The sequence below is a fragment of the Lampetra planeri genome, chromosome 74 (genome assembly GCF_965212315.1).
Source record: "Lampetra planeri chromosome 74, kcLamPlan1.2.h2, whole genome shotgun sequence".
NCBI classification, from domain to species: domain Eukaryota; kingdom Metazoa; phylum Chordata; class Hyperoartia; order Petromyzontiformes; family Petromyzontidae; genus Lampetra; species Lampetra planeri.
In genome coordinates, this window is record NC_136179.1 from 4,781,771 (window position 1) to 4,808,098 (window position 26,328).

General features: G+C 49.6%; 1 protein-coding gene across 1 annotated transcript in view; it reads left to right on the forward strand.

Moving 5' to 3' along the window:
* The first annotated feature begins 3,574 nt into the window (after nt 1–3,574).
* The window catches only part of LOC144737846 (very-long-chain (3R)-3-hydroxyacyl-CoA dehydratase 2-like), a 40,000-nt gene continuing 17,246 nt past the window's right edge, over nt 3,575–26,328 (forward strand). The window contains exons 1-4 of the mRNA XM_078620717.1: nt 3,575–3,599; nt 4,334–4,386; nt 23,158–23,176; nt 23,500–23,588. Coding sequence (XP_078476843.1) covers nt 3,575–3,599; nt 4,334–4,386; nt 23,158–23,176; nt 23,500–23,588 — 186 coding nt within the window. The remainder of the gene's footprint in view (nt 3,600–4,333; nt 4,387–23,157; nt 23,177–23,499; nt 23,589–26,328) is intronic.

Genomic DNA, 26,328 nt, shown 5'->3' on the forward strand with positions numbered 1-26,328 from the left:
GGTCTGCGCCGCAGAGCTGCAGTGCACTGTGGGCGCAGACCCTGCGCTGTGTGAGTGTGGTGTGTATGCAAGTGTGCGAATGGTAGTTACACTAATATTACGTATATTTATGTAAAAAATGGGTGCTGCGTGCTGCGATTAGTGGAGTCCCCAAACAACTTTACCTTACGAGCAGGCAGGGGTCGCTATACAGTGAGTCTTAGCGGACTGAGCTGGCAGCTTCACCTGCCGGGACCACGGCCAGTTGCGTAGCGCCCCCTACAGTTTCGCCCATGGGTCAATACCCCCATGGGGCAACCGAGCTGACTGTTTGATGGGTACAATGGGTACTATCCGGCTTATTACCATTATTATGTATTGACGTTGATCACGTCTCCATGGACGGCTAGCTGTCTACTTCCGTTGTGTAATTCAGATGTTGTGCATGCTGCTGCTGGTAAGGGCATGTGTTGCATAATATGCAGCATGTGTCTGCGTATCATGTTTGCCACGGATGTAGTTGGCGTTACTGTACATTTATCATGTTTTGGAGTGCCAATCCCATGCACTTTGAAATGTAAAAAACTGTCTAAAAAGGTTGCAGCCCGGCCCCCGCTGCTGTCACTCTCTGGCCGTTGCACAAGCCATATCGGAATTTGCGACATGCTAAAACAATGAGTACAGTGTGACACCACCCGGGTAACTCCCGGGATCAAAATGGGCATTGGAAAGTGATCGCTTTATTGAGATGATTATGCTACTACCACAGGGTATTGTGAACGGTTCAGGAGGAGGAGAGGTCTGGATTTGTAAGTCTCACAGTACCGGTAAGAAGCGCCGGGTGGGGGATGCCCTCCACTGGGGTACAAATTCTGTCATTAGTATACGATCATGCAATGTTTCTATCTGCAAGCTGTCATAACTGAAACGATCCCCGTTATTGTTCGATTGAGAAATGGAGTGACCCACACCTGATACCATATGTGAGGAACCCAAAAATCTGATGCATGCGTAAAACACCCACAATGGAAATACGTAAACGTTAACGTAAAAACACCAACAAAATGCATTTTAATATAAAAAAAAAAATCCGTGGCCCCATAGCGCATCTGTCTGTGTGTGTACATACAGACGGAGGATGCAGGGGCCAACCTGTGTGCGATCGGAACGGTGCAATTGCTGACCAATGTCACTGTGGATGGCGTACACGCTGACGCACACCGGAGCTGTGTCTTTGCGATGCAAGGGCATGGTGGATGGTGGAGCGCATATGGATGGTGCGTTACGAATAAAATAAAACAAAACAAACCGCTGGAAGCAGCCATGCGAGCAGGCTACCTTGAGAGCGATCGCGAATGGGTTGCGTGTCTGGAAGAAGCCTCGCTCTTTCAGATGCCGTACCAGCTTCGTCAACTCTTCGCTACGATTCTGCTGTATTCCATGCCAGCAGATACGAAGGCTCTCTGGGATAAATTCTATGACGAATTAGCTCGCGATTACGAGTACCAGTACCGCAGCTGACCAACAAAGAAGAAATGGTAAATCTTCTTGGTTCTTTCAGTAAAGTCACGTAGAAGGGAAGTAATAAAATAATAAAAATAAAACATAATCAAATAATTCTCACGACGTTTTGGCCACAACGCAAGCAGCCGTCCTCAGGTGAAAACCAGGTCTGTCGAGGCGACAGCGTCTGAATGAAACAGCACACGTGCTTGGAGCATATACATATAAGCTGGGTTGGAAGGGGGGGAAAGGGCGCCTTGACAAAAGAATTTACATTTCAAGAGGAATGTTGCATATTTATGGAAAATGCAGGTATGTGATTAGTACTACCTATGCCCGTGCATTATGCATGATTAGCAACATCAAAGGGAGAGGATATGGGAAATGCAGGTATGTGATTAGAACTACTTATGCCCGTGCATTATGCAGGATTAGCAGCATCAAAGAAAATAAAAGAAATGGTAAAGTTCAAGACCCTTCACAGCCTTCACGAGTTCCTCACGGCAGGTGGGATGGCTCTGTCGGACTTTGCCGACCTCCCGCAGCTTTCCGAGTACCCACACTTGGTCTTGGACTCGCTGCTTGAGAACAACCATATCCGCCGCGAATTGGACACGAAAGACTTCCCATTTCGACTTTGGCGCAAACAGTTCCCCATTGTCCCGGCATTCACGATGACCATCAACAAGGCGCAAGGGCAAACTGTTCACAACCTGGGATTATATCTACCAACGCCATGCTTCTCGCACGGCCAACTGTACGTGGCACTATCGCGAGTCACGGCAAAATCCAACATCAAGGCGCTTATTGAGGGACCTGACGACGAGGAGGAAGACGGAGTGTACACGAAGAATATCGTGTATCGCCAGATATTTCAATAAGTTGCATTCTATATTTGAATAAGTTGCATTCTTTAATATTGTCGATTGAGCGTCTCATAAAAATTCATATAACCTCACAAAAATAAACATAAAACAATCACTAAAACATGTCTATTGTGTCCAGCCACTTTCAACTCCCCACCAACCAAGCACATACACACCGCCCGCGAAGTGGGCGGCGACTGCTAGTACGCCATCTGATGCAGATTTTGATAAAATGTCTTTGTTTAGTCAGCCTGAATTGAATGATCTTGTAAGAGATTTGTATTTGTCAAAGCAGTCTGATGAATTGTTGGCTTCCAGGCTGCAAGAAAAAAGACTACTCAGACCTGGCACTAGTGTCTCCTTTTATCGTAACAGAGAAGCAGCACTGCGAAAGTACTTCCTTCAGATGGTCAACTTGTTTATTGTAATGATGTTGAAGGGCTTCTTCTCAATATGGGACTGCCCGCATATGATTCAAGTGAATGGAGACTTTTTATTGACAGTAGTAAAAGGAGTTTGAAATGTGTGTTACTTCACAACAGAAATATATATGATTCAATCCCAATAGGATACTCTGTAAAATGAATGAAGAGTATGCCAACATCAAGATTGTTCTGGATAGATTGGAATACCATGTTCATGGATGGCTAATTTGTGTTGATTTGAAAATGGTTAATTTTCTGCTGGGTCAGCAAGGAGGTCACACCAAATACCCTTGTTTCCTGTGCTACTGGGACAGTAGGGCTACATTAGAACACTGGGTTAAAAAGAACTGGCCACCAAGAATCAGTTTGACGCCTGGTGACAAGAACATCAAAAATGAGCCTCTGGTTGATAGGAATAAAATTGGATTTCCCCCACTGCACATAAAACTTGGGTTAATGAAGCAATTCGTCAAAGCTCTTGATCACACTGGAGACTGCTTCAGCTATATATGTTCAACCTTTTCAAGTCTCAGTGCCAAGAAGAAAAAGGTAGGAATATTTGATGGCCCTCAAATAAGAACACTCATCAGGGATACACACTTTGTTACAACAATGACTGTGGCAGAGGCTAGAGCTTGGAATGCATTCTCTGATGTGGTGCGGAATTTCCTTGGGAACAGGAAAGCGGACAACTATCGAGAGATTGTGGAGGAGCTGCTCTTGAGTTTCCAAGCACTTGGATGTAGAATGAGCATCAAGGTTCACTACTTACATAGTCACTTGGCCCAGTTTCCAGAGAACATGGGTCACGTGAGCGAAGAGCAAGGTGAACGCTTTCATCAAGACATTAAAGTTATGGAAGAACGTTACCAAGGCCGATGGGACTCAAACATGACGGCAGATTATTGCTGGTCCTTGATGAGAGGTATTCCACAAGCTGTACATCGGAGATCGTCAAAGAAGAGGTCGTTTAGGCAGATGTAACATCACCATTGTGAATGACCTTTTTGTACATATCTTTCTTATCTTCACAATTCAATTTTTACATGGTAATATGCATTCACTCAAATTTATATGCAGTCACTCTCACAACTTTGTGCTAGGGCTCATTAAATGTTTGTTTCATTATTATTGTATATTGTATCTTATCTTATTCTTGTATGGATGTCTGTTTAGCTATTTGTATAGGAGCATAACTTTGCTGTTTTTATTGAAAATGAAATATTTGTTATCTCAAAAACCTGTGATAGACAAAAACTGATGCCAGATTTGGAATCAGCACCCCAAAATAACCTTAAACCCGTTGGAATACCTTATGCCAGATAAAGTGTTTTGACCAGTGCTATTGAAGCAAACGCGATCAGGTGAGGGCAGGAGGCAAGGCCCCGCGTTGTAAAGTTCCAACCTGGACATCGCTTCCATGCTCGCTGATACTCAATTGACATCCCTACGAGAGAGAGCGAGGCTCTACCTCATTAAACAACAACAACCACCACAACAACTACCACCACAACAACCACCACCACAACCGCGATGAGAATTTCTCACCTCGTTTTTCAGTGCACGGGCGGAGCGACAACTTCCTGGTCCCTCGCGACGTCACGCGGCAGCAGGTGACATGACGTCACTTGCGTGGCAAGTTGACACTCTCCTCCCACAATGAGCGGCTCTCAACTCGCGACGACTTTCACGAATTCATTATGTTAATGAGCCGCCAGTTACCGGGCGTGGCTTTGCCCAAATAAGGATTGGCACTGGGACAGATATCGGCAGCAGCCGAACAGAAGTGACGTCACGCCCAAGAGCGTGGTGGTGGATGACATGACGTCACTAGAGGTACACATCCCCCTGGCATTGGACGCCGATGAGGTCACGCTGAGCGGCGACGTCAGAGGGCGGGGTCAGAGTTCAAGTTTGTTGAAAGAAGGGGAGCGGCAGTGTCGTGGTGAGCGCTGCGCTCCGCACCGACCAGCCGAGTTCCATTCCAGTGACGACTTTCCGAACCGGTCCTGAGCCTCCCCTACGTCGACTCAGCCTCAAACGAGAACTCGGTGCGGTGTGTCAACATCACCACTGGGGAGACAAAGGCGGCCGGGCGTGGTGCTGGCCACCCACCCCCTCGTGTGCCGTCCCACCCTTAATAGGTGCTCGCTAACAGCACTTGCCCCTACAGTCTGTTAAGGCTATACGGGGGATCTTTGTGTGTTGGGAGCAAGTTTGAGTGGCGTGTAGCCGTGGGAGTTGAACGGGTGCCTGCTGTTACTGACAGTCGTTGACTCCGGTTGGACAGACGCTGATAGACACACACAGACAGACAGGACAGGCGGACAGACACAGACAAGAGGAACACAGAGAGAGACAGAGACGACAGACACAGATCCCATGCAGTTGGATCCCGAGAGATGGCTGGATGTAATGGAGTGGCTCGAGGATCAAACCGAGAGCTCGGGGTGACTGAAAAAATATTATGTCATGTGGTTATACCTATTAAGCCATATCGAGTACTTTTGTGCGTAATTTTGACCATTTTAGTTTTACAGTTTTTGTGAGAGTTTCGTGACGTGCACAGTGGTGGTTTGTAATGTTATAGAATTACTTGCCGAAGTGGTGTGATGAGCACTGGTTGTGAGAGGGTTCAATTGTAGTCGTTAGGTGTTCCTGTTGAGCTAAAGTTGAAATGCGTCTGTAGGTACATCTTTACTCAACATTTTAAAAGTTTTTTTTTCAAGTATATCGCTTTTTTTGATTGGTATTAATCGACTTTAGATATAGGATTTAAGGATGTACACTTATGACGCGTTCGTTGGATATATGGCCTTGACTTCAACATAGACGCACAGTGAACAAATGTGGTGAACTAATAAGGAAATCATGGGAAATGATACTTTAACGCTTTGGTATTCCTGGAACGGAAATGGTTTGCATGGTACTGGAAATGTGTGAACATAGGACATAATAAATATTCCCTTCGAGTTTGGACGTAAAAATGATTGCAGATGAATAAAAACGTATTTTTAACAAATGTTTGTCCGGTCTTTATTTTATAATGTTCCTATGTTAAGATAATTTCAGGTGGAGAATCTCCGTCACACAAGTGTGCCCTTAACCCGCAGCATCTTAGTTGTCTAGACGATTAACACGTGTTCATTGAGGGGAAAAGGTCCCCGTAGTTAATCGTTCATCAACGTACCAGTCCCTAATCCCGAAGTATGTCGGGGATAAACTGTACTTTATAACATGTAAACTGTAATACTATAAAAGATAACACTAAACGTTAAACGATTCATCTTCTTGGTTCTTTCGGTAAAGTCACGTAGAAGGGAAGTAATAAAATAATAAGAATAAAACATAATAAAACAATTCTCACATGGTGAGAATTGTTTTATTATGTTTTAACAATTCTCACATGGTGAGAATTGTTTTATTATGTTTTATTTTTATTATTTTATTACTTCCCTTCTACGTGACTTTACCGAAAGAACCAAGAAGATGAATCCCTGCAGTCACGAAAGCTTTAAATCGAAACGTTAAACGATTGTAAACTAATGTTTTAATTTATAACCATATAAACGGAGGTAAGGTATTATAATATCATTAGAAGCATTAGAATCACAGTGTGGTCGTATAAGAATCGCTAATATGTTTGTATAGTGTACGTGCAATGATCGGATAAAAATTATTACAATTACAACATGGTCATATTACAATCACGATTTTCACTGCTAGATGTAATCGAATAACAAAATACGGAATATATTTCTATAAATACACGCACAAACTCATTATAAACTCATCAGATTATGAATGGTGACAATTATTAAAACAATCACAAATTGTGAAAAAGAGAAATTCCCACATGCAAAACACCACGCTCACGTTACGAATTATTAAACAAACTGCAACACTCAAGTGACAGAACTCAACAAAAAAACGCCGCAATAAAAAGAACAACATCAATGGACAAATCCTAACAAACAGACAACACACGCACGTTAGTAGCTGTTAGAAGAAAACAACATCTAGCACCTTCAACTATACACATACAGCCCCAAAGAGCCAACTCGTAAATGGGGCGATTTATGACAGCCTTCGCTGCTGTCGACGGGGCCAAGCAGCGAGTGTTTAACGCCATTGTTTCAGAATCCGTGTCATCACCCGGTCACAGCACCTTACTCAAACTACATCTCCCCAACAAGGCAGCCTTCCGTATGCTGTGTATTTTAGCAGTATATTTACGGACGCACTTGAAGATAACAATTCGTCTAGAAAAGGCAGGCGACTTGTTCTACCAACATGATTTCAAATTTCTACCGAAACAAGTATGAGTTCATTCATGAGTAGTATTCACTAAGCCCCGGTGGCACTAACCTACACACAGTTATGATTAAACAAAGTAAACATTAGTCGCTCATCCCAGCTCAGACATGATCATAGCAATTATTTCCAAATCCGTGTCGGGTCCCACGAGAACAGGGCACGTCCACACACTCTCAAATTGTAAACTGACATTTAATACCCTAACATTATAAACTCTAACAATGTAACCTTTAAACTATGAGCTATACATTGTAACCCTTTAAAATAACACTTCAAACTAGTGTTATAGTAAACTATAATGTTGTGAACTCTAACAATATAAGCTTGGTGCGATACATTATAACGCTTTAAAATTACATCATAAACTAGTGTTACAGATTAGAACACCGTACATTGAAGTGTGATATTCGAATCTCATTCGAATTCTTAGCTTCACACCGTGGTCGTCTAAGAATCACACCATGCTCGTGAGTATGTAACATGTCTGTATGTAATATGCATGAATGTAATATGTCTGTATGTAACATGTATGCATGTAACATGTATGTATGTAATATGGACGTGCGAACCAATGGTGGAATATGTGAAACGGAAGGTGCAGGATCAGGATGGGATTAAAATTATTTGAATAACACTTTGGTGGAATTAGGATCAAGCTGTCCACTATTGGATGCATGTTCCATCTCAATTGCATCAAATAGCAATATCCAGTATGAATGTATAAAATAATCGCACAAACCAATATTAGCCATTGAAATAATGAATCGTTACAATTGTAATGACTCCGGACTCAGACTGCAGAGGGTTCTTTGATTTAGCCTTTAACGCGGTTTCAGACCCCAGGCGTCACGATATAGCAACGACGACGACGAGACAGCAACCAGCCAACACAGCCCCAAACCTCGTTCCTCCCCCTCTCTCATTCTCGGCGTGAACCTCCGCCCACACTTGGTCTCGCCTTCCCTTCTCGAACTCTCTCTATCTTGTTGTCACCACTTGTCCCTTAGTTGATGCACCGTCTTTACATCACCCACCTCTATGACCTCTACCTGACCCCGCCATGGGCGGAGCAACTTGTGCAGAGAAATTAGCGTGTAACTTTAGAAAATGAAGAGAGCGGCCTTCTCGACGAGGGAGTGAAACCCAATAGGTAATATTCTTTTACAGCGTTACAATGAATAGGTTGTAGTTCATAGGTTATAATATTATGTTTCACTATGATAGAGCTTAACATGTGAGAGTATACAATATCAGAGTTGATCAAATGCGACGATCACGTACGTCAATCGGGTGAGTTTGATCAGAGGCTTTAATCAAAGGCGTCATCCCATCACGGAACACCACCTCCCGGCGTTTATTACAGCAACAGAAGCAACTACAGCAGCAACAACAGCAGCGACAACAACAGCAGCAACATCACATTTCGAGGGCGACGCAGCTACTTCCGATTCCGAGTGGGGACCTGCCCTCGCAGGACCCCACACGTCTTTGGAAATTATTGCGATGATCATGTCTGAGCTGAGAATTAAGTCACTCAAGATTACTTTGTTTAACCATAACTTTAGGTAGGTTAGTGTCATCGGGGCTGTGTGAATACTACTCACGAATGAAATCACACTCCTGTATGACCGACATTGTACTAATTTTTGTTGATCGAGTAGACAAATTCTTATCAACAACAGTGTCCTTAAATATGATGCTAAAATAAATGTTAACACTGGATTAAACGTGCACATCGTAATCCCTCCCTCGCATTTACGACTAACGATTTGCATTTGCACATAACATACATTCAAGCACAGTAAAATGCTAATACGACCATATTGTTATTCTAAAATTTGAATTCGATTCTTGCCCTGTACCCCCCACAGTTCACATATCCGACCCCCGGTTCGACCGAACAGATAATTTACATACATATGTGTAGAGTGCGATTTTAATACTTCTAATGAGATTTATATACCGTTCCTCCGTTTATGGTGCTATAAATTATAAAACCAGTTGATAATTTTTTGTCGTTTAATGTTTAGTGTTATTGTTTATAGTGTTATCAATTTACATGTTTTTTAAGTGCAGGTGATTCCCGGTATACTTCGGTATTCTGGACCTGAACTTTGCGAAATGATTCATAACAAGGACCTTTCCCCACCAGAGCGCAAGCCGCCAATGAAAATAACTCGGGCGACGGGAACACGTGATTCCATGGGCAGTGGGGGACAGGGCATGGTTGTATTGCCTAAAGGTGCCACCGGGTATGTCCCCCAAGTTGCTCCGCCCATGACGGCGTCAGGTAGAGGTCATAGAGGTGGGTGATGTAAAGACAGTGCATCAACTAAGGGACAAGTGGTGACAATAGGATAGAGAGAGTTCGTGGAGGGAAGGCGAGACCAAGTGTGGGCGGAGGTTCACGCCGAGAATGAGAGAGGGGGAGGAACGAGGTTTAGGGCTGTGTTGGCTGGTTGCTGTCTCGTCGTCGTCGTTGCGACATCGTGACGCCTGGGGTCTGAAACCGCGTTAAAGGCTAAATAAAAGAGTTTGGAGTAATTACAATTTTAACGATTCATAATTGCACTGGCTTAAATTGGGTTTGTTCGATTAATTTATATATTCATACTGAATATTGCTATTTGATGCCATTGAGATGGAACATTCATCCAATAGTAGACAACTTGATCCTAATACCACCAAAGTGTTATTCAAATAATTTTAATCCCATCCTGATCCTGCACCTTCCGTTTCACATATTCCACCCTTGGTTCGCACGTCCATATTACATGCATACATGTTACATACTCACGAGCATAGTGTGATTCTTAGAGGACCACGGTGTGAAGCTAAGAATTCGAATGAGATTCGAATATCACACTTCAATGTACGGTGTTCTAATCTGTAACACTAGTTTATGATGTTATTTTATAGTGTTATAATGTATAGCTCATAGCTTATATTGTTAGAGTTCACAACATTATAGTTTACTATAACACTAGTTTGTAGTGTTATTTTAAAGCGTTACAATGTATAGTTCATAGTTTTAAGGTTATATTGTTAGAGTTTATAATGTTAGAGTTTCCAAATGTGAGTTTACAATTTGAGAGTTTGTGGACGTGCCCTGTTTTCGATTTGGAAATAATTGCTATGATCATGTTTGAGCTGGGATGAGCGACTAATGTTTACTTTGATTAATCATAACTGTGTGTAGGTTAGTGCAATCGGGGCTTAGTGAATACTACTCATGAATGAACTCATACTTGTTTCGGATAGAAATTTTAAATTGTGTTGGTAGAACAAGTCGCCTGCCTTTTCTAGACGAAATTGTTATCTTCAAGTGCGTCCGTAAATATGCTGCTAAGATACACAGCATAGGGAAGGCTGCCTTGTTGGGGAGATGTAGTTTGGCTAAGGCGCTGTGGCCGGGAGATGACACGGATTCTGAAACAATGGAGTTAAACACTCGCTGCTTGGCCCCGTCGACAGCAGCGAAGGCTGTCATATACCGCCCCATTTACGAGTTGGCTGTTTGGGGCTGTATAATGTGTTTAGTTGAAGGTGCTAGGTGTTGTCTTCTTCTAACAGCTACAAACGTGCGTGTGTTGTCTGTTTTTAGGATTTGCCTATTGATGTTGTTTTTTTTATTGCGGCGTTTTTTGTTGAGTTCTGTCACTTGAGTGTTGCAGTTTGTTTAAGAATTCGTCACGTGAGCGTGGTGTTTTGCTTGTGGAAATTTCGCTTTGTCACAATTTGTGATTGTTATAATAATTGTAACGATTCATAATCTCATGAGTTTATAATGGGTTTGTGCGTGTATTTATATAAATATATTCCGTCATTTGTTATTCGATGACATCTAGCAGTGAAAATCGTGATTGTAATATGACCATGTTGTAATTGTAATAATTTTTATCCGATCCTTGCACGTACACTATACATACATATTAGCGATTCTTATACGACCACACTGTGATTCTAATGATATTATAATACCTTACCTCCGTTTAAATGGTTAAAAATTAAAACACTAGTTTATAATCGTTTAATGTTTAGTGTTATAGTTTATAGTATTACAGTTTACATGTAATAAAGTACAGTTTATCCCCGACATACTTCGGAATTAGGGACTGGTACGTTGATGAAAGATTAACTACGGGGACCTTTCCCCTCAAGGAACACGTGTTAATCGTGTAGACAGCCAAGATGCTGCCGGTTAAGGGCACACTTGTGTGATGGAGATCCTCCACCTGAAATTCTCTTAACATGTTTTTGCTAGGAACATTATAAAATAAAGACCGGACAAACATTTGTTAAAAATACGTTTTAATTCATCTGCAATCATTTTTACGTCAAAACTAGAAGGGAATATTTATTACGTCCTATGTTCGCACATTTCCAGTACAATGCAAACCATTTCCGTTCCAGGAATACCAAAGCGTTAAAGTATCATTCCCCATGATGTCCTTATTAGTTCACCACGTTTGTTCGCTGTGTGTATATGTTGAAGTCAAGGCCATATATCCAACGAACGCGTCATCAATGTACATCCTAAAGTAGATTATTACCATCCAAAAAAAGCTTTATACTTATAGTAATAGGTTTTTACCCTTTAAACTGGTACAAAACTGACACCTTTATACAAGGCATCATGTTTGCAATAACCACAACACAAGAAGTCAAAATGCAAACAAAAAGAAACAACTCTAATGATGATGATAATGATGTGCACTGTCCTTGAAGTTGATTGGTCCACACCCAAGACAGCTTTTCTTAGAGCGTAGTTTCCACTGGTGTTGGACCAGATGACGCCAAAAGGCCTTTTGGCGTCATCTTTGTTGTTTCTTTTTGTTTGCATTTTGACTGCTTGTGTTGTGGTTATTGCAAACATGATGCCTTGTATAAAGGTGTCAGTTTTGTACCAGTTTAAAGGGTAAAAACCTATTACTATATTTTGCCACTGGTAAAGGAGGTCTCATAGTGTAAAAGCTTTATACTTGAAAAAAAAACCCGTTTAAAATGTTGAGTAAATATCTAACTCCAGATGCATTCCAACTTTAGCTCAACAGGAAGACTTAAACACTAAAATATTGCCCGGAATTGAATCATCTCACAACCACTGCTCATCATACCACTTCACCAAGTAATCAGACAACATCAAAAATCACCACCTGCACGTCAAGAAACTCTCAAACGAACTGTAAAACTAAAGGGTCAGAATTACACACAAAAGTACTCAAGACGGCTTAATAGGTACAACCGCATGCAACATTATATTTCATTCACCGCTAGCTCTCGGGTTGATCCTCGAGCCACTCCATTACATCCAGCCATCTCTCGGGATCCAACTGCATGGGATCGAAGGTGGAATTATCTTCATGAATCATTGCAGCACCTTGAATTTCACCTTGTGATTTCAGCTTCCTATCATCGTGAACCCTCTGATGCCTGTTCCGTTTTGAAGACTGTGCAAATGATTTTCCACACACAGGGCACAGGAATGGCTTCTCGCCCGTGTGCGTTCTCTGATGAGTTTGAAGAGTTGACGATTGTGCAAATGCCTTCCCACACACAGGGCACAGGAATGGCTTCTCGCCCGTGTGTGTTCTCTGGTGACTCTGAAGATGTGATGAGTGTGCAAATGTCTTCCCACACAGAGGGCACAGGAATGGCTTCTCGCCCGTGTGTGTTTTCTGATGGTCTTGAAGATGTGATAACTTTGCAAATGTCTTACCACACACAGGGCACAGGAATGGCTTCTCGCCCGTGTGCGTTCTCTGATGAGTTTGAAGAGATGACGATTGTGCAAATGCCTTCCCACACACAGGGCACAGGAATGGCTTCTCGCCCGTGTGTGTTCTCTGGTGACTCTGAAGATGTGATGAGAGTGTGTGGTGCCACAGCGACGGGGCCGCTCTGCCGAGCCAGGGAGCCGCCCGGCTTCCACCGCCGCACTGCCCCCCATCACCACCCCCACATAAACACGCACCCGCACCCACGTAGGGCCTCGTGGTCGGGTCACCTACCCTGAGTTTTCACCCGAGGGCCCCCTAGGGGGGTTACCCCACGGTTTCTCAGGGCCAGGAAATTGGACAGGACCCTTCCCAGGCCAAGTAACACTGCGGCGCCGTGGGCGGATTTGAGATCGCACGACCACGGCGAGCTCAGAGAGCCCCGCAGTTAGAAACGCATACCAACACAAACACGGGTCAGCAGGGCAGATAGCTGGGATCAGAACCCGGGACGACTGATTGGTCGAAAGGTCAAAGGCCGGCGGGATCGCAAAAGAGCGGGAAATCCTAGGCTCAGGATTGGTCGAGAGACCAAGGCGGTCGGGACGGGGGCGCCTAGCCTTTGATGCGAATAGTTTAAAAGAAAACGCAGGGGCAGTAGGGAAGTCTCTTCTTCTGGAGTTTGGACACGGAGTCGGCGACGAAGGAGTCATCGGGCGAGCCGCTAGATTGTCTGCAGGACGATCTGAGCACCGCAGGGTCACCAGGGACTACAGACGGTATCGTGTTGCGCGCCTTACAACACCTCAGAGCGGAGAGTAGGATCCGTGGGAGAGGGTTAGTTCGGGGTAAGGACGGGTAGGAAAGCGGTTTAGCGGGGGGCGCAGCATAGAGTGGGTTAGGAGCACCTTGCTGGCCCGCACACACACACGGGTGGCTCGGTGGGTTAACAAGGGCTAATAAAATCTCGGGCGTAGTAACGGAACCGTGTTGTTGGGTGTTTTTGAACGTGGTATTAGCGTGCACTGCATTCGCGGGTGTGTGGTCGTTGTATGCATAAAGGCCGTGGTCTCTGTACGATTGTGCGGGTACGGAGGTGTGTGCGTTAACGCCCGGGGAGAGCACTTTGGTGTGTTGGCGTGACTACGCAGCCGTGTGAGAGGAGAATCGTCCTTGTACGATATTTGTGTTGACGTGCACGCGCGAGTGGGGGAGGGGACGAGTCGTCGTGTCGGCGTGTGCCCCGCTTGCGTGTGCTCGTTACTTGCGTAAAGTGCGGCGCGGTGGGGGACCCCTGACCCCCGACCCCGCGGCTCGAGCGCGTAATCGGCTGCGCATTGTTGTACGGTTTGTCTCGCGCGCACGGCGGCGGCTTGAGTCGTTGTGTCGGCGTGTGCCCCGCTTGCGTGTGCTCGTTACTTGCGTAAGCTCTCGGCGTGCGTAATCGGCGTACCCCAGGTGCGCGATCGTAACGTGAGCGGCCAGCGCGGCGCAGAGCGGCGCAAGAGTGGGTCTCGCGTGTGGAGCTGTATGTGTGTGCGCGCCCGTTCACGACGTGTGTAACACAGGTGCGCGATCCTAACGTGAGTGGTCAGTGTTGGGTGAGTGCCGTGCAGAGCGGTGTGTGGGTGTGCGCGTACGTGGTTAACCATGCCTGCTACGCGGACCCGCGGTGGAGGGGAATCCTCGGGTGACGGCTCCCACACCATGGGTGAGGAGCCTAGCGGCGGTTCGCTTAGCAGCAGGGGGGCGATTGATGATGTTAGTCCGGCCGTTAGTATTATCGAGGGAGGGATCTCGGGGGCTAGCGACCCCCACAAATTGGTGTCAGAAGTGGGGTACGGACCCCAGCGTTACCTCACGCTAAAATAAGACTAATATTTACCGGCAGGGGGGCCCCTTCGTGGAAGGCATTCGCCCGCAATCTCTTAGGGGCCAAGGAAATTAATGGATGGACGGACGCGCAGGCAGTACGTCAACTTAATATGAATCTTGATGGGCGGGCAGCCGATTTTGTAGAAGCGTTACCCGCGAGCGCACAGACACAGCTAGAGGAGCTGATGCGCCGACTCGATCCGCGTTTTGGCACGCGTGACGAGGAGGAAGCAAAATCGGCCTTAGAGGCGCGCCGTCGCCAACCTGGCGAAGATCTACGTGATTACGCCGAGGATGTGCGCGAGTTAACAAAAATCGCACGCCCGGGGTACGCAACTGAGGTTATTGAGGGACTGGCTGCCGAGAAAATCCAGCGGTACCTGTCTCGCACGGCGTGGTGGCAGCCAGACATGAGCTGCCCACGTCTTCCCTTTAACACCCTTGTCGAGCGCGCACGTAAGTGTGAAAGAATTCACAGCGAACGCGCGCAGCTCCGGGGGCTGGGACGAGAGTGCGCCGTAGCGAGCCTACTCTCGGACGAGGAGGAGGAGCTCGCCACCGCAGTAAGGGGACGGGCAAGGGAGCCCCAGAGACCCAGCGAAACAACTCCGGGGTGGGTAGCTGGGTTACAGGCAGGTATGGGAGATATGATAAACCAAGTAGGTGAGAGGGTAACCCACGTAGGTGAGAGGGTAACCCACGTAGGTGAGAATATGACCAAACTGCAATCCTCCGTTGAGACCATCCGATCCGAGATGGGGGAACTAGACTCCACGGTAGGAGGGCTAACTGGAAGAATAGCCCGACTAGAAGCAGAGTATGAGCAGCAGCGCACTGGGGGAGGAGGGAGTGGGCAGAGAGCCCACTACGGAGCCGCCACCCCTCCCCGGGCGTGTTATGTGTGCGATCGGCGAGGGCATCTCAGGAGGGACTGTCCTCAGGTCGCCCGAGCTAGACAAGAGCTAAGGTCAAACACTAAGGCCTCCCTAGAGAGGGGACCACCGGGGGGTGAAATCGACGTAGCCCCGACACAAACAAGCTGTAGTGATAATGGCGAGCGAGTGATCTCCACACAGGTTCCAGCAACAACGCCCACGGAAACGGTGACTCCTGGCGACTGGCTGCGGGAGCTGGTGGCGGGGATCACGGGGGCCACGTCGCTGGTGGAAGGGGAGGTAAACCGAGTGCGTATCCTGCTGGACACGGGGGCGGTGGCCTCGCTCGTGAGCGCAGCGCACTGCAGCGCGATCGGGGTCGACGTGCGTCACCTGCAGGCCCCGGACCGCGCGCTGCACACGGCGAGCGGAGCCGGAATGGGGCTGCTAGGGAGAGCCACCCTAGAGGTCCGCATAGGCAGCCAGGTGTGCACCCAGGAATTCTACGTTTCGAGTGTGTTGTGCCACGAGTGCATTGCAGGAACGGACCTCCTAGAAAAGTTGGGACTTAACGTACAGCCCCGGCAAAGATGCGCTACGGTGGAGGGCAGCGGGGAGCGGTTTCCGTTCCTAGGGCAGGAGCCGAATCGCCCACGCTTCACACCCGTGGCCGCTACGCTGGTGTCGGCCGTCACCATCGGGCCTCTCGCCGAGATGCTGGTGCCAGTGGCAACCCTCTCCACCGACCCAACCCACCGACCATCGGGCGAGGTAATGCTGACTCCTCACCCGGAGTTGGCATCGCGATACGGGGTGGTAGGGTCAGCCACACTGGTAAACGCAGATGGGGGCCGGCTGTTTATACGTGTGTTTAACCCACACAGTACCCCGGCAATGATACGACGACGCACCCCGGTAGCCACCGTACATCCCCTGCACGCTCGCCACTCGAACGACTCGGTGTTCGCACTCTGGGCGGAGGACCCTGGCCGCCCCGAGGACAGCCAGGATCTGGCCTGGCGGGTCGGCCCGACCCCCCGAGCCGAGATTGTTCCACTGCAGGATGCGTTACATGTGCCTTGGGCAGCCTTACCTAAGGGGGAGGCCGATCAGCTGCGCGGGTTATTGCGGGAGTACGCCGACGTGTTCAGTGAGCACGATTCGGACGTGGGCCGGACTGACCTGGTCAAGCACCAAATTGACACAGGTGCAGCCCGACCCATCAAACTCCCCGCATACCGAGTGGGCGCGCCTGAACGGACCCAGATCAAAGAGGCAGTCACGGATATGCTACGCGATAACATAATCCAGCCCTCCGCGAGCCCTTGGTCTGCCCCGGTGGTACTGGTAACGAAAAAGGACGGATCGACTCGGTTCTGCGTTGATTACCGAAAATTGAACGCAGTCACCCTCGGCGACGCTTTTCCCATCCCACGCATCGACGACACCTTCGACAGTCTCGCAGGAGCGCGGTATTTTTCCACCCTCGATCTGGCGTCCGGTTACTGGCAGGTGGAGATGACGGAGGAGGATCGGCCAAAAACAGCATTCACCACCCCGATGGGCCTGTTTGAGTTTCGAGTGTTGCCGTTCGGACTCACTAACGCGCCCGCGACGTTCCAGCGGTTGATGGAGTTGGTGATGCGGGGCTTGCAGTGGGAACAGTGCCTGATTTACCTGGACGACGTAATAGTGTTCAGTAGGTCGCTGTCCGAACACTGGTCCAGGCTGCAGGAAGTATTCCAGCGACTGCGAGCAGCTCATCTCAAGCTCAAGCCACGTAAGTGTTACATCGCACAACGCGAGGTGGGGTACCTCGGGCATCGCGTCAGCGAGGCAGGCGTGCACACCGATCCGGAGAAGGTACGCGCCGTAGTGGAGTGGCCACGGCCAAGGAATCTGACAGAGATCAGATCATTTTTGGGGCTCGCCACCTATTATCGTCGATTTGTAAAGGGATTCAGCGAGATTGCACGCCCTCTCACCCAACTCACCTCCCCTAAGCACCCCTACCAGTGGACGGGGGCCTGCCAGACGGCCTTCACCACTCTCAAAGAGCACCTCACCCACGCCCCCACCCTTGCTTTCCCCGATTTTACCACCGATTTTATTTTGGACACCGACGCCTGCAGCAGCGGGCTGGGCGCGGTGTTGTCACAGGTACAGGATGGGACGGAACGAGTCATCGCGTACGCCAGCCGGACCTTGAGTGGGGCCGAGCTGAACTATTGCGTGACACGCCAAGAGTTGTACGCCGTGATTTTCGCATGCAAACAGTTCCGGCCGTATTTGTACGGCAGGAGATGTCGCGTACGCACTGACCATTATGCTCTGCAGTTTCTTCTTACATTCAAGGAGCCGCGGGGGCAGATGGCCCGGTGGTTGGCGCAGTTGCAGGAGTACAACCTGCAAATCGAGTATCGGGCTGGCCGGACGCATGCAAACGCGGACGCCTTGTCGAGGCGACCCACGGTGTACGCCGAGACGAGGGCAGAGGAGGCCTGTCCGTGTTTCACGGGGGGACGCTGCCGGCAGGCAACGGACCCCCGAGAGGCCGCGGCCACTGACCCCCCCCCAGCGAGAGAGAGTGCAGTGTGCGCCACAGAGATCCTCACAGGTGGCACTGAGGATTCCGTCGACCGCCCGGCAAGCGCGGGACCCGCGGCTCGGGACCCGATCGGACGGATCCAGGAGGACGTCGGCTGCGCCTTCCCGGGCCTAAACGACGAGCAGCTGAGACAGACCCAGCAGCGAGATCCGGATCTGGCGGCGGTGGAGGCGGCACTGCGAGAGAAGAAGGATGCACTACCAGGGCCCTGGAGCGGTTTGTATGCCCGGTTGTGTGTAGAAAACGGGGTGGTGAGGGAACTGGCCGACGCTGGGCGGCCGGGGTGTATCTGCGTTCCCGCCCATGTGCGACCCCAACTACTACGACTGGTACACGACCACCCGCTCGGGGGCCATGATGGGGAACGGCGCACCCGGGAGACTCTGCGTCGCCAGTATCTCTGGCCTAAATTGGCGCAAGATGTGGCCGCCTGGGTGCAGGGATGCCGGGCCTGTCAGCAGTGTGGGCAAAAGCCGGCGAGGTACCAGGTACCCCTGAGGCCGTTCCGAGTCAGTCGGACGAATCAGTTGGTCGGAATCGACCTGCAGGGGCCCTTTCCACGATCCCACCGGGGCAACCGATATATTCTCGTAGCGGTGGAGTACTTCACCCGCTACCCCGTGGCGGTGGCTATCCCGGATAAAACAGCCCTCGTAGTGGCCCAGGCCTTCGTGGAAAACTACGTACTTAAGTGCGGGATCCCCGAACGAGTCATTACCGACCAGGGTAGTGAATTCGAGGCCGAACTATTCCAGGCGCTGTGCCGAGAGTTCGGGATCCAGAAGGACCGAACCACGGCGTATCACCCCCAGGCGAACGGGATGGTAGAGAGGATGAACCAGACTCTGGCCGGGAAGCTTAAACGCATGGCGGCCGCGAATCAACAGGACTGGGACGAACACCTCCCCTATGCCCTGTTCGCCTACACCACCGCCGTTCACACATCTACAGGACAGACCCCGTTCCTAATGATGTTTGGTCGCGAGTCTCGTCTGCCCGCAGATCTGCTGTTCGGTGTCCCTCCGCCGCAATGGGAGGAAGGGAGCCACCCCGTGGAGCACTTGCTGGAGACCCTGCGAGGGGCCAGGGGCCGAGCCTACCCACACGGAGAGGCCGCGCACCAGCGGCAAGAGCAGGGTGCCCGACCCCGTATGGAGCCCCCCTTCTACACTGCGGGCTCTGAGGTGTGGCTGTACACTCCCCGCGTCGGTGCCGGACAGGTGGGGAAGCTGACCACCTACTGGCGAGGACCCTGGATTGTGAGACGGCAGATCTCACCATGGACGGTGCTGATTCAGGGAGGAGAGAGGGGCCGGGAGATGGTGGTCAACATCCGCCGACTGAAGCCGTGGCGAGCAGCCCCCGAGGGGGGGAGCCCCGCCGTCCAAGTACCCCGAAACCCCGGGGTCCCCCCACCCCCCGTGCCCGGGGGCCTCGCGCAGTATATGGGCCCCACGGAGCCCCGGGCTCCGAGGGGCCCCGGGCGGGGCCGGGGGCGACGAGGACGGCGACCCTTAAACCCCACCGCCTCTGAGTTTGTTCCCCAGCCCGCAGGTGCCAGAGACCGAGGGGAGCCGTTGGAATGGAGGAGGAGACCACCGCCGGAGCCCCAAGAGACGGAGCCGCCACCCCCGAGGCCAGCCACAAGGGCCGGGCGAATCCCGCGGACCCCGCGGCGATACCTCGTGGGGGCAACCCAGGCGAGGTGCTCCAGTCAACCCGGGACGGGGACTGGCACCCCGGGGGGCTATGTGGTGCCACAGCGACGGGGCCGCTCTGCCGAGCCAGGGAGCCGCCCGGCTTCCACCGCCGCACTGCCCCCCATCACCCCCCCCACATAAACACGCACCCGCACCCACGTAGGGCCTCGTGGTCGGGTCACCTACCCTGAGTTTTCACCCGAGGGCCCCCTAGGGGGGTTACCCCACGGTTTCTCAGGGCCAGGGAATTGGACAGGACCCTTCCCAGGCCAAGTAACACTGCGGCGCCGTGGGCGGATTTGAGATCGCACGACCACGGCGAGCTCAGAGAGCCCCGCAGTTAGAAACGCATACAAACACAAACACGGGTCAGCAAGGCAGATAGCTGGGATCAGGACCCGGGACGACTGATTGGTCGAAAGGTCAAAGGCCGGCGGGATCGCAAAAGAGCGGGAAATCCTAGGCTCAGGATTGGTCGAGAGACCAAGGCGGTCGGGACGGGGGCGCCTAGCTTTTGATGTGAATAGTTTAAAAGAAAACGCAGGGTCAGTAGGGAAGTCTCTTCTTCTGGAGTTTGGACACGGAGTCGGCGACGAAGGAGTCATCGGGCGAGCCGCTAGATTGTCTGCAGGACGATCTGAGCGCCGCAAGGTCACCAGGGACTACAGACGGTATCGTGTTGCGCGCCTTACAACACCTCAGAGCGGAGAGTAGGATCCGTGGGAGAGGGCTAGTTCGGGGTAAGGACGAGTAGGAAAGCGGTTTAGCAGAGAGCGCGGCATAGAGTAGGGCTGCACGCCACCAAAGAGTGGGTTAGGAGCGCCTTGCTGGCCCGCACACACACACGGGTGGCTCGGTGGGTTAACAAGGGCTAATAAAATCTCGAGCGTAGTAACGGAACCGTGTTGTTGGGTGTTTTTGAACGTGGTATTAGCGTGCACTGCATTCGCGGGTGTGTGGTCGTTGTATGCGTAAAGGCCGTGGTCTCTGTACGATTGTGCGGGTACGGAGGTGTGTGGGTTAACTCCCGGGGAGAGCACTTTTGTGTGTTGGCGTGACTACGCAGCCGTGTGAGAGGAGAATCGTCCTTGTACGATACTTGTGTTGACGTGCACGCGCGAGTGGGGGAGGGGACGAGTCGTCGTGTCGGCGTGTGCCCCGCTTGCGTGTGCTCGTTACTTGCGTAAAGTGCGGCGCGGTGGTGGACCCCCGACCCCGCGGCTCGAGCGCGTAATCGGCTGCGCATTGTTGTACGGTTTGTCTCGCGCGCTCGGCGGCGGCTTGAGTCGTTGTGTCGGCGTGTGCCCCGCTTGCGTGTGCTCGTTACTTGCGTAAGCTCTCGGCGTGCGTAATCGGCGTACCCCAGGTGCGCGATCGTAACGTGAGCGGATAGAGCGGCGCAAGAGTGGGTATCGCGTGTGGAGCTGTATGTGTGTTCGCGCACGTTCACGACGTGTGCGATACAGGTGCGCGATCATAACGCGAGTAGTCAGGGGTGAGTGTAGTGCTGCGGCTCGCCTCGGGGGAGCGCTGCGCAGAGCGGCGCGAGGGTGGGTGTCGCGTGTGTTCACTCCGTGTGTGATACAGGTGCGCGATCCTAACGTGAGTGGTCAGTGTTGAGTGAGTGCCGCCCAGGGCTGTAGACGGGCGCACGCTCGCAGCGTGCGAGAGCTGTATGTAGCGGCGTAAAGAGGGGGAGTATGGCGTTTGATTGATGATGCCGTGCGCACGTATGCTTGCAGCGTGGGAGCGCTGCGTGAAGCCGTATGGTAAGGGCGTCGCGTTCGAAGGCCGGCGAAACCCTAGCGGGTATTAGGGAGGTGGGGTAACAAACGGAATAGGGGAAGATGGAGGGAGGGATCTCGGGGGCCAGCGACCCCCACAGCTCCCTGGCTCGGCAGAGCGGCCCCGTCGCTGTGGCACCACACACTCTATGACATCCAGCCATCTCTCGGGATCCAACTGCATGGGATCGAAGGTGGAAACTTCTTCAGGACTCATTGCAGGACCTTGAATTTCATCTTTTGATTTCAGTTTTCTATCATTGTGGACCTTCTGATGCCTTTTAAGAGTTGACGACTGTGAAAATGCCTTCCCACACACAGGGCACAGGAATGGCTTCTCGCCCGTGTGTGTTCTCTGATGACTCTGAAGATTTGATGAGTTTGCAAATTTCTTCCCACACACAGGGCACAGGAATGGCTTCTCACCCGTGTGCGTTCTCTGATGCTCTTGAAGAGTTGATGACTGTGCAAATGCCTTCCCACACACAGAGCACAGGAACGGCTTCTCGCCCGTGTGTGTTCTCTGATGAGTTTGAAGCGTTGATGCCCGTGTAAAGGCCTCCCCACACACAGAGCACAGGAATGGCTTCTCGCCCGTGTGTGTTCTCTGATGACTCTGAAGATGTGATGACTGTGCAAATGCCTTCCCACACACAGGGCACAGGAATGGCTTCTCTCTCGTGTGTGTTCTCTGATGGTCTTGAAGAGTTGACGATTGTGCGAATGCATTCCCACACACAGGGCACAGGAATGGCTTCTCGCCCGTGTGAGTTCTCTGATGAGTTTGAAGAGTTGATGCCCAATGCTGCTAATCCTGCATCATGCACGGGCAAAGTAGCACTAATCACATATCTGCATTTCCCATATCCCCTCCCTTGGATGCTGCTAATCCTGCATAATGTATTTACACTTACACAAGTAGTACTAATCACATACCTGCATTTCCCATGGGTATGCTGGATTCCTCTTGATATGCAAATTTTTTTGTCAAGGCGCCTCCTCCCCCCCCCCCTTCCAACCCAGCTTATATATATGCTCCAAGCACGTGTGCTGTTTCATTCAGACGCTGTCGCCTCGACAGACCTGGTTTCACCTGAGGACGGCTACTTGCGTTGTGGCCGAAACGTCGTGAGAATTATTTTATTATGTTTTATTTTTATTATTTTATTACTTCCCTTCTACGTGACTTTACCGAAAGAACCAAGAAGATGAATCCCTGCAGTCACGAAAGCTTTAAATAGAAATTTAACAACCCTAATCAAACCAATCTCTCATCGCGCTCCCACGTGTTATCGGATTTACAGCGTGTGGGTTTGTCGTGATTATTCTGAGTTTTACTCCACGTGCTGGGAGCTTCTTCAGCAACTAAAGCGTAACGTCGGACGTTGTGCGGAAACGCACGCGGTGACAGCCCGAATGCAGAAGGGGGCGCTGCACAGCACCACCACAGCGCGCAACTCGCCGTCCCAGTAGACGTCTCTAATTGGGAATTTTGCTGTCCTTGGCAGGTCCTCTACTCCTTTTTCGGTGAGTAATGCACTCACTGACAATTCGTGTTCTTCCGTTTCGAGGGACTCGATGCACACTTCTGAACCAATCACAAGGAAAACCTAGCATGGCTAACCAACGCCAAGAACCACATCTGTATCATTTCGGGTGAGATTGACAATGAAACACTTTCACAGAGGTCGGGAGTTTTTTTAAAGGGAATGTTATGCTGCTTTAACCACCGCCAAGCGTGTTCTTGCCGGTTAGAGCACGAGTTTGTGCGTTCAGTTGTTCCTGAATAACACGGAGGCTCCCTGAACAGAACGGCCTGCCAGCTTGTTGTTATCGCTTTCTGCCCCCAGGCATCGTGCCGTCGAGTGTGACGCTCAAGGCGTTCCACGTGTCCTCGCGAATCTTCCTACTGTGGGCCGTGGTGCACAGTGTGAGAGAGGTACCGAAATTATAAACGCCTCCTTTGAACTTAAAGCTTTTGTGACTGCAGGAATTCATGTTCTTGGGTCTTTCGGTAAAGTCACATCGATAGGTTCAAAGAAAATAACAAAAAACTACGACGTTTCGATCGCAACACAAGCAATCGTCATCAGGAGAAAAAATAGCAGGAAAGCTGCTGAGGCAGGATGTTTTAAATCATCCTGCCTCAGCAGCTTTCCCGATATTTTTTCTCCTGATGACGATTGCTTGTGTTGCGATTGAAACGTAGTTTTTGTTTATTTTTTGTTATTTTCGTTGAACCTATCTATGTGACTTTACCGAAAGACCCAAGAATATGAACGCCGCCTTTCTACCATTTGTCTCTCCACGATGTTGTTTTACATGACCCATTGTCCTTGATGGAGTGCATCTTAGCTTAACTAATTCTATAGATGAACACGCTGAGCCAATTTTTACAGTGTCTCATCATCAGAATAGTTAGGCTATAGTGAGCCAATGCTTGTGAGCTGCCATGTGTACCCTCTCTGTGGGATATGGACCCTGCGAAATACATGTCCCCAAATTTTTCTCTCTATATACAAAAATATTTTTTCTCCAACTTTTTGGTCTCATGGACTTTTGGGAGTGCTCATTATCAGCAGAATTAGTAAAATACATGCACACTCTGGACTGGTTTCGACATTCAGTATCTCATCAACACCCATACTCGGGTGCTGCGATATAACGATATATCACATATTAGATCCACAATAATCGTGTTTCTGTTTTTCTAACGATCATCATATTGCAATCACCGTTGCTCATCCTACTTTTCTAAACTATTTTACTTTCTGAGGTGGCAACATAGAAGTCACGTGAGATACGAGAGGCTTGAACTGATTTAGATGGAGAGATACAGATGTACCCCGATACACGTTAATTTAATTTACGGTGATTCATTATGTTCGTCATAAATTAACACATTTTTATTTCTCGTTTGTCTAAATTATATAGTAAACCCTCGCTATGCGCGCATTCTCGATTCGCGAGTTTCGCATATCCGTGAGTTACTAAATGTTTACCGATTCCCTATTCGCGACACCGGGGAGGTATGCGCAGAATGTTACATTGGAAACTGCGAACATTTGGCACGCCTCATCGGCTGCCCGCTTAGTCCTCAGCACTTGCAGCAATCCCGCTCTATACTCGCTATTGTGCATTTTGACTTTATACGTACTTAGTCTATTCGTTTATACATATTGGTGTAAATGAGTCGACTGTGAGGTCCATTAAAAATAAGGCGAATGCAATTGGATAAAGTGTATGCGGCGAGTGCTCCCCAAACACCTGCCATCTCCCGAGGGAGTCATCCTCCTGAATTCTTCACCACCACCTCCATCGTTGTCAAATGATGATCAAACGTAATAAAAACACATTGTTCTTTTATAATGTATTATTTACTTATTATCATTCTTATTAAACATTTACCATCCCCCCCCCCCCGCCCTCCAAATTATCGCTCGTACTAGGGACGTCACCCCATTTTTCCCCATTGGAACGAGGTTTCTGCATTCGTGAATTCTGCATTCGCGAGCGTTTTCAAAAACGTAACGCTCGCGAATTGTGAGGGTTTGCTGTACAATCTTGGTGGGGTGAAATTTTTTAAAACTAAATGCGCGTTTTGTCGTTTGTACGTTCGTGCATTTAATACCGTTCCAGGCCATTCTGGCCGCCACCATTTGTAGCTTCACCACGTGTTGTTGACAAGCCGGGTAGTGCAAACTACTGTACCACCATGCTTTGAACTGTACGTACTGTAGGTACAGTACTCCCCAACAGGGGGAGGAATACGCTCCTCCTGCCCCTCCCCCACCCTCCCTGTCAGCCCCCAACCTCAACACCTCACAACCACGTGTATGGCAGTTTCAAGTTATAATGCAGTGTGTTATTAATCCCTGTCTAGTTTTTCTCCATATTTAAGTATGAAAATATCTTAGTATATGTTGAAAAGTGTTATTTTAGTAGGCTTTGAATCAGAAAATATTTTCTTAGGAACGCATCTTTGGTTGACGTACTGGGATATATTTCAGTTTCCAAGTGTGTCTCGCTTAACGAGCGAGATGCATTCCACGAAACTTGCTCGGTAAGTGAAAATTCATGAAACGATCGTCATTTTCCCATTGACCCCCATGTTAAAAGCTGAGATAAGTTTCAGCCCCAACTTTTTCCACTCTTGAACAACGTTAAATGTGTAAAGGAGAGCCGACACAAGATTGCAGGGGTTTCGTCTTTTAATCCTTTTCTCCCATCCACACCTGTCCCCAGCCGTCCCAATCTCGTTCCCGCCCATTAGGCCCCCCTTTCCCACCCGTTCTCCCCTTATATCTACTCGATCACCCCTCCCACTAACCCTCCTATTGGTGGAAATCCTTCCCCTGACACCCCTACATCACCCCCCCCCCCCCCCGGAGAAAAAAAATACCGTCCTCGGTTCTGCCTCCTCCATGGACCATTTAAGTCTCCCCATGCCTCCCCCCACTGACAGTGACGACAGCCCTTAACCCCCCCCACAACCATACAATGCAATATAACACAACAAAATCAATTGCGCGGCCTGCCCAGGTCTCCAGCCAGCGTCCCGTAACAGCCCGGACATCCACAGGCAGCAGATGACCGTGGCGGCCCCCTCCTTCGAAGGCCCTCTCGTCGCGGTCCCTGGTTCGGTGGTGCCGGTGTCGCCTTGCCTGGCGCCGCTGTCT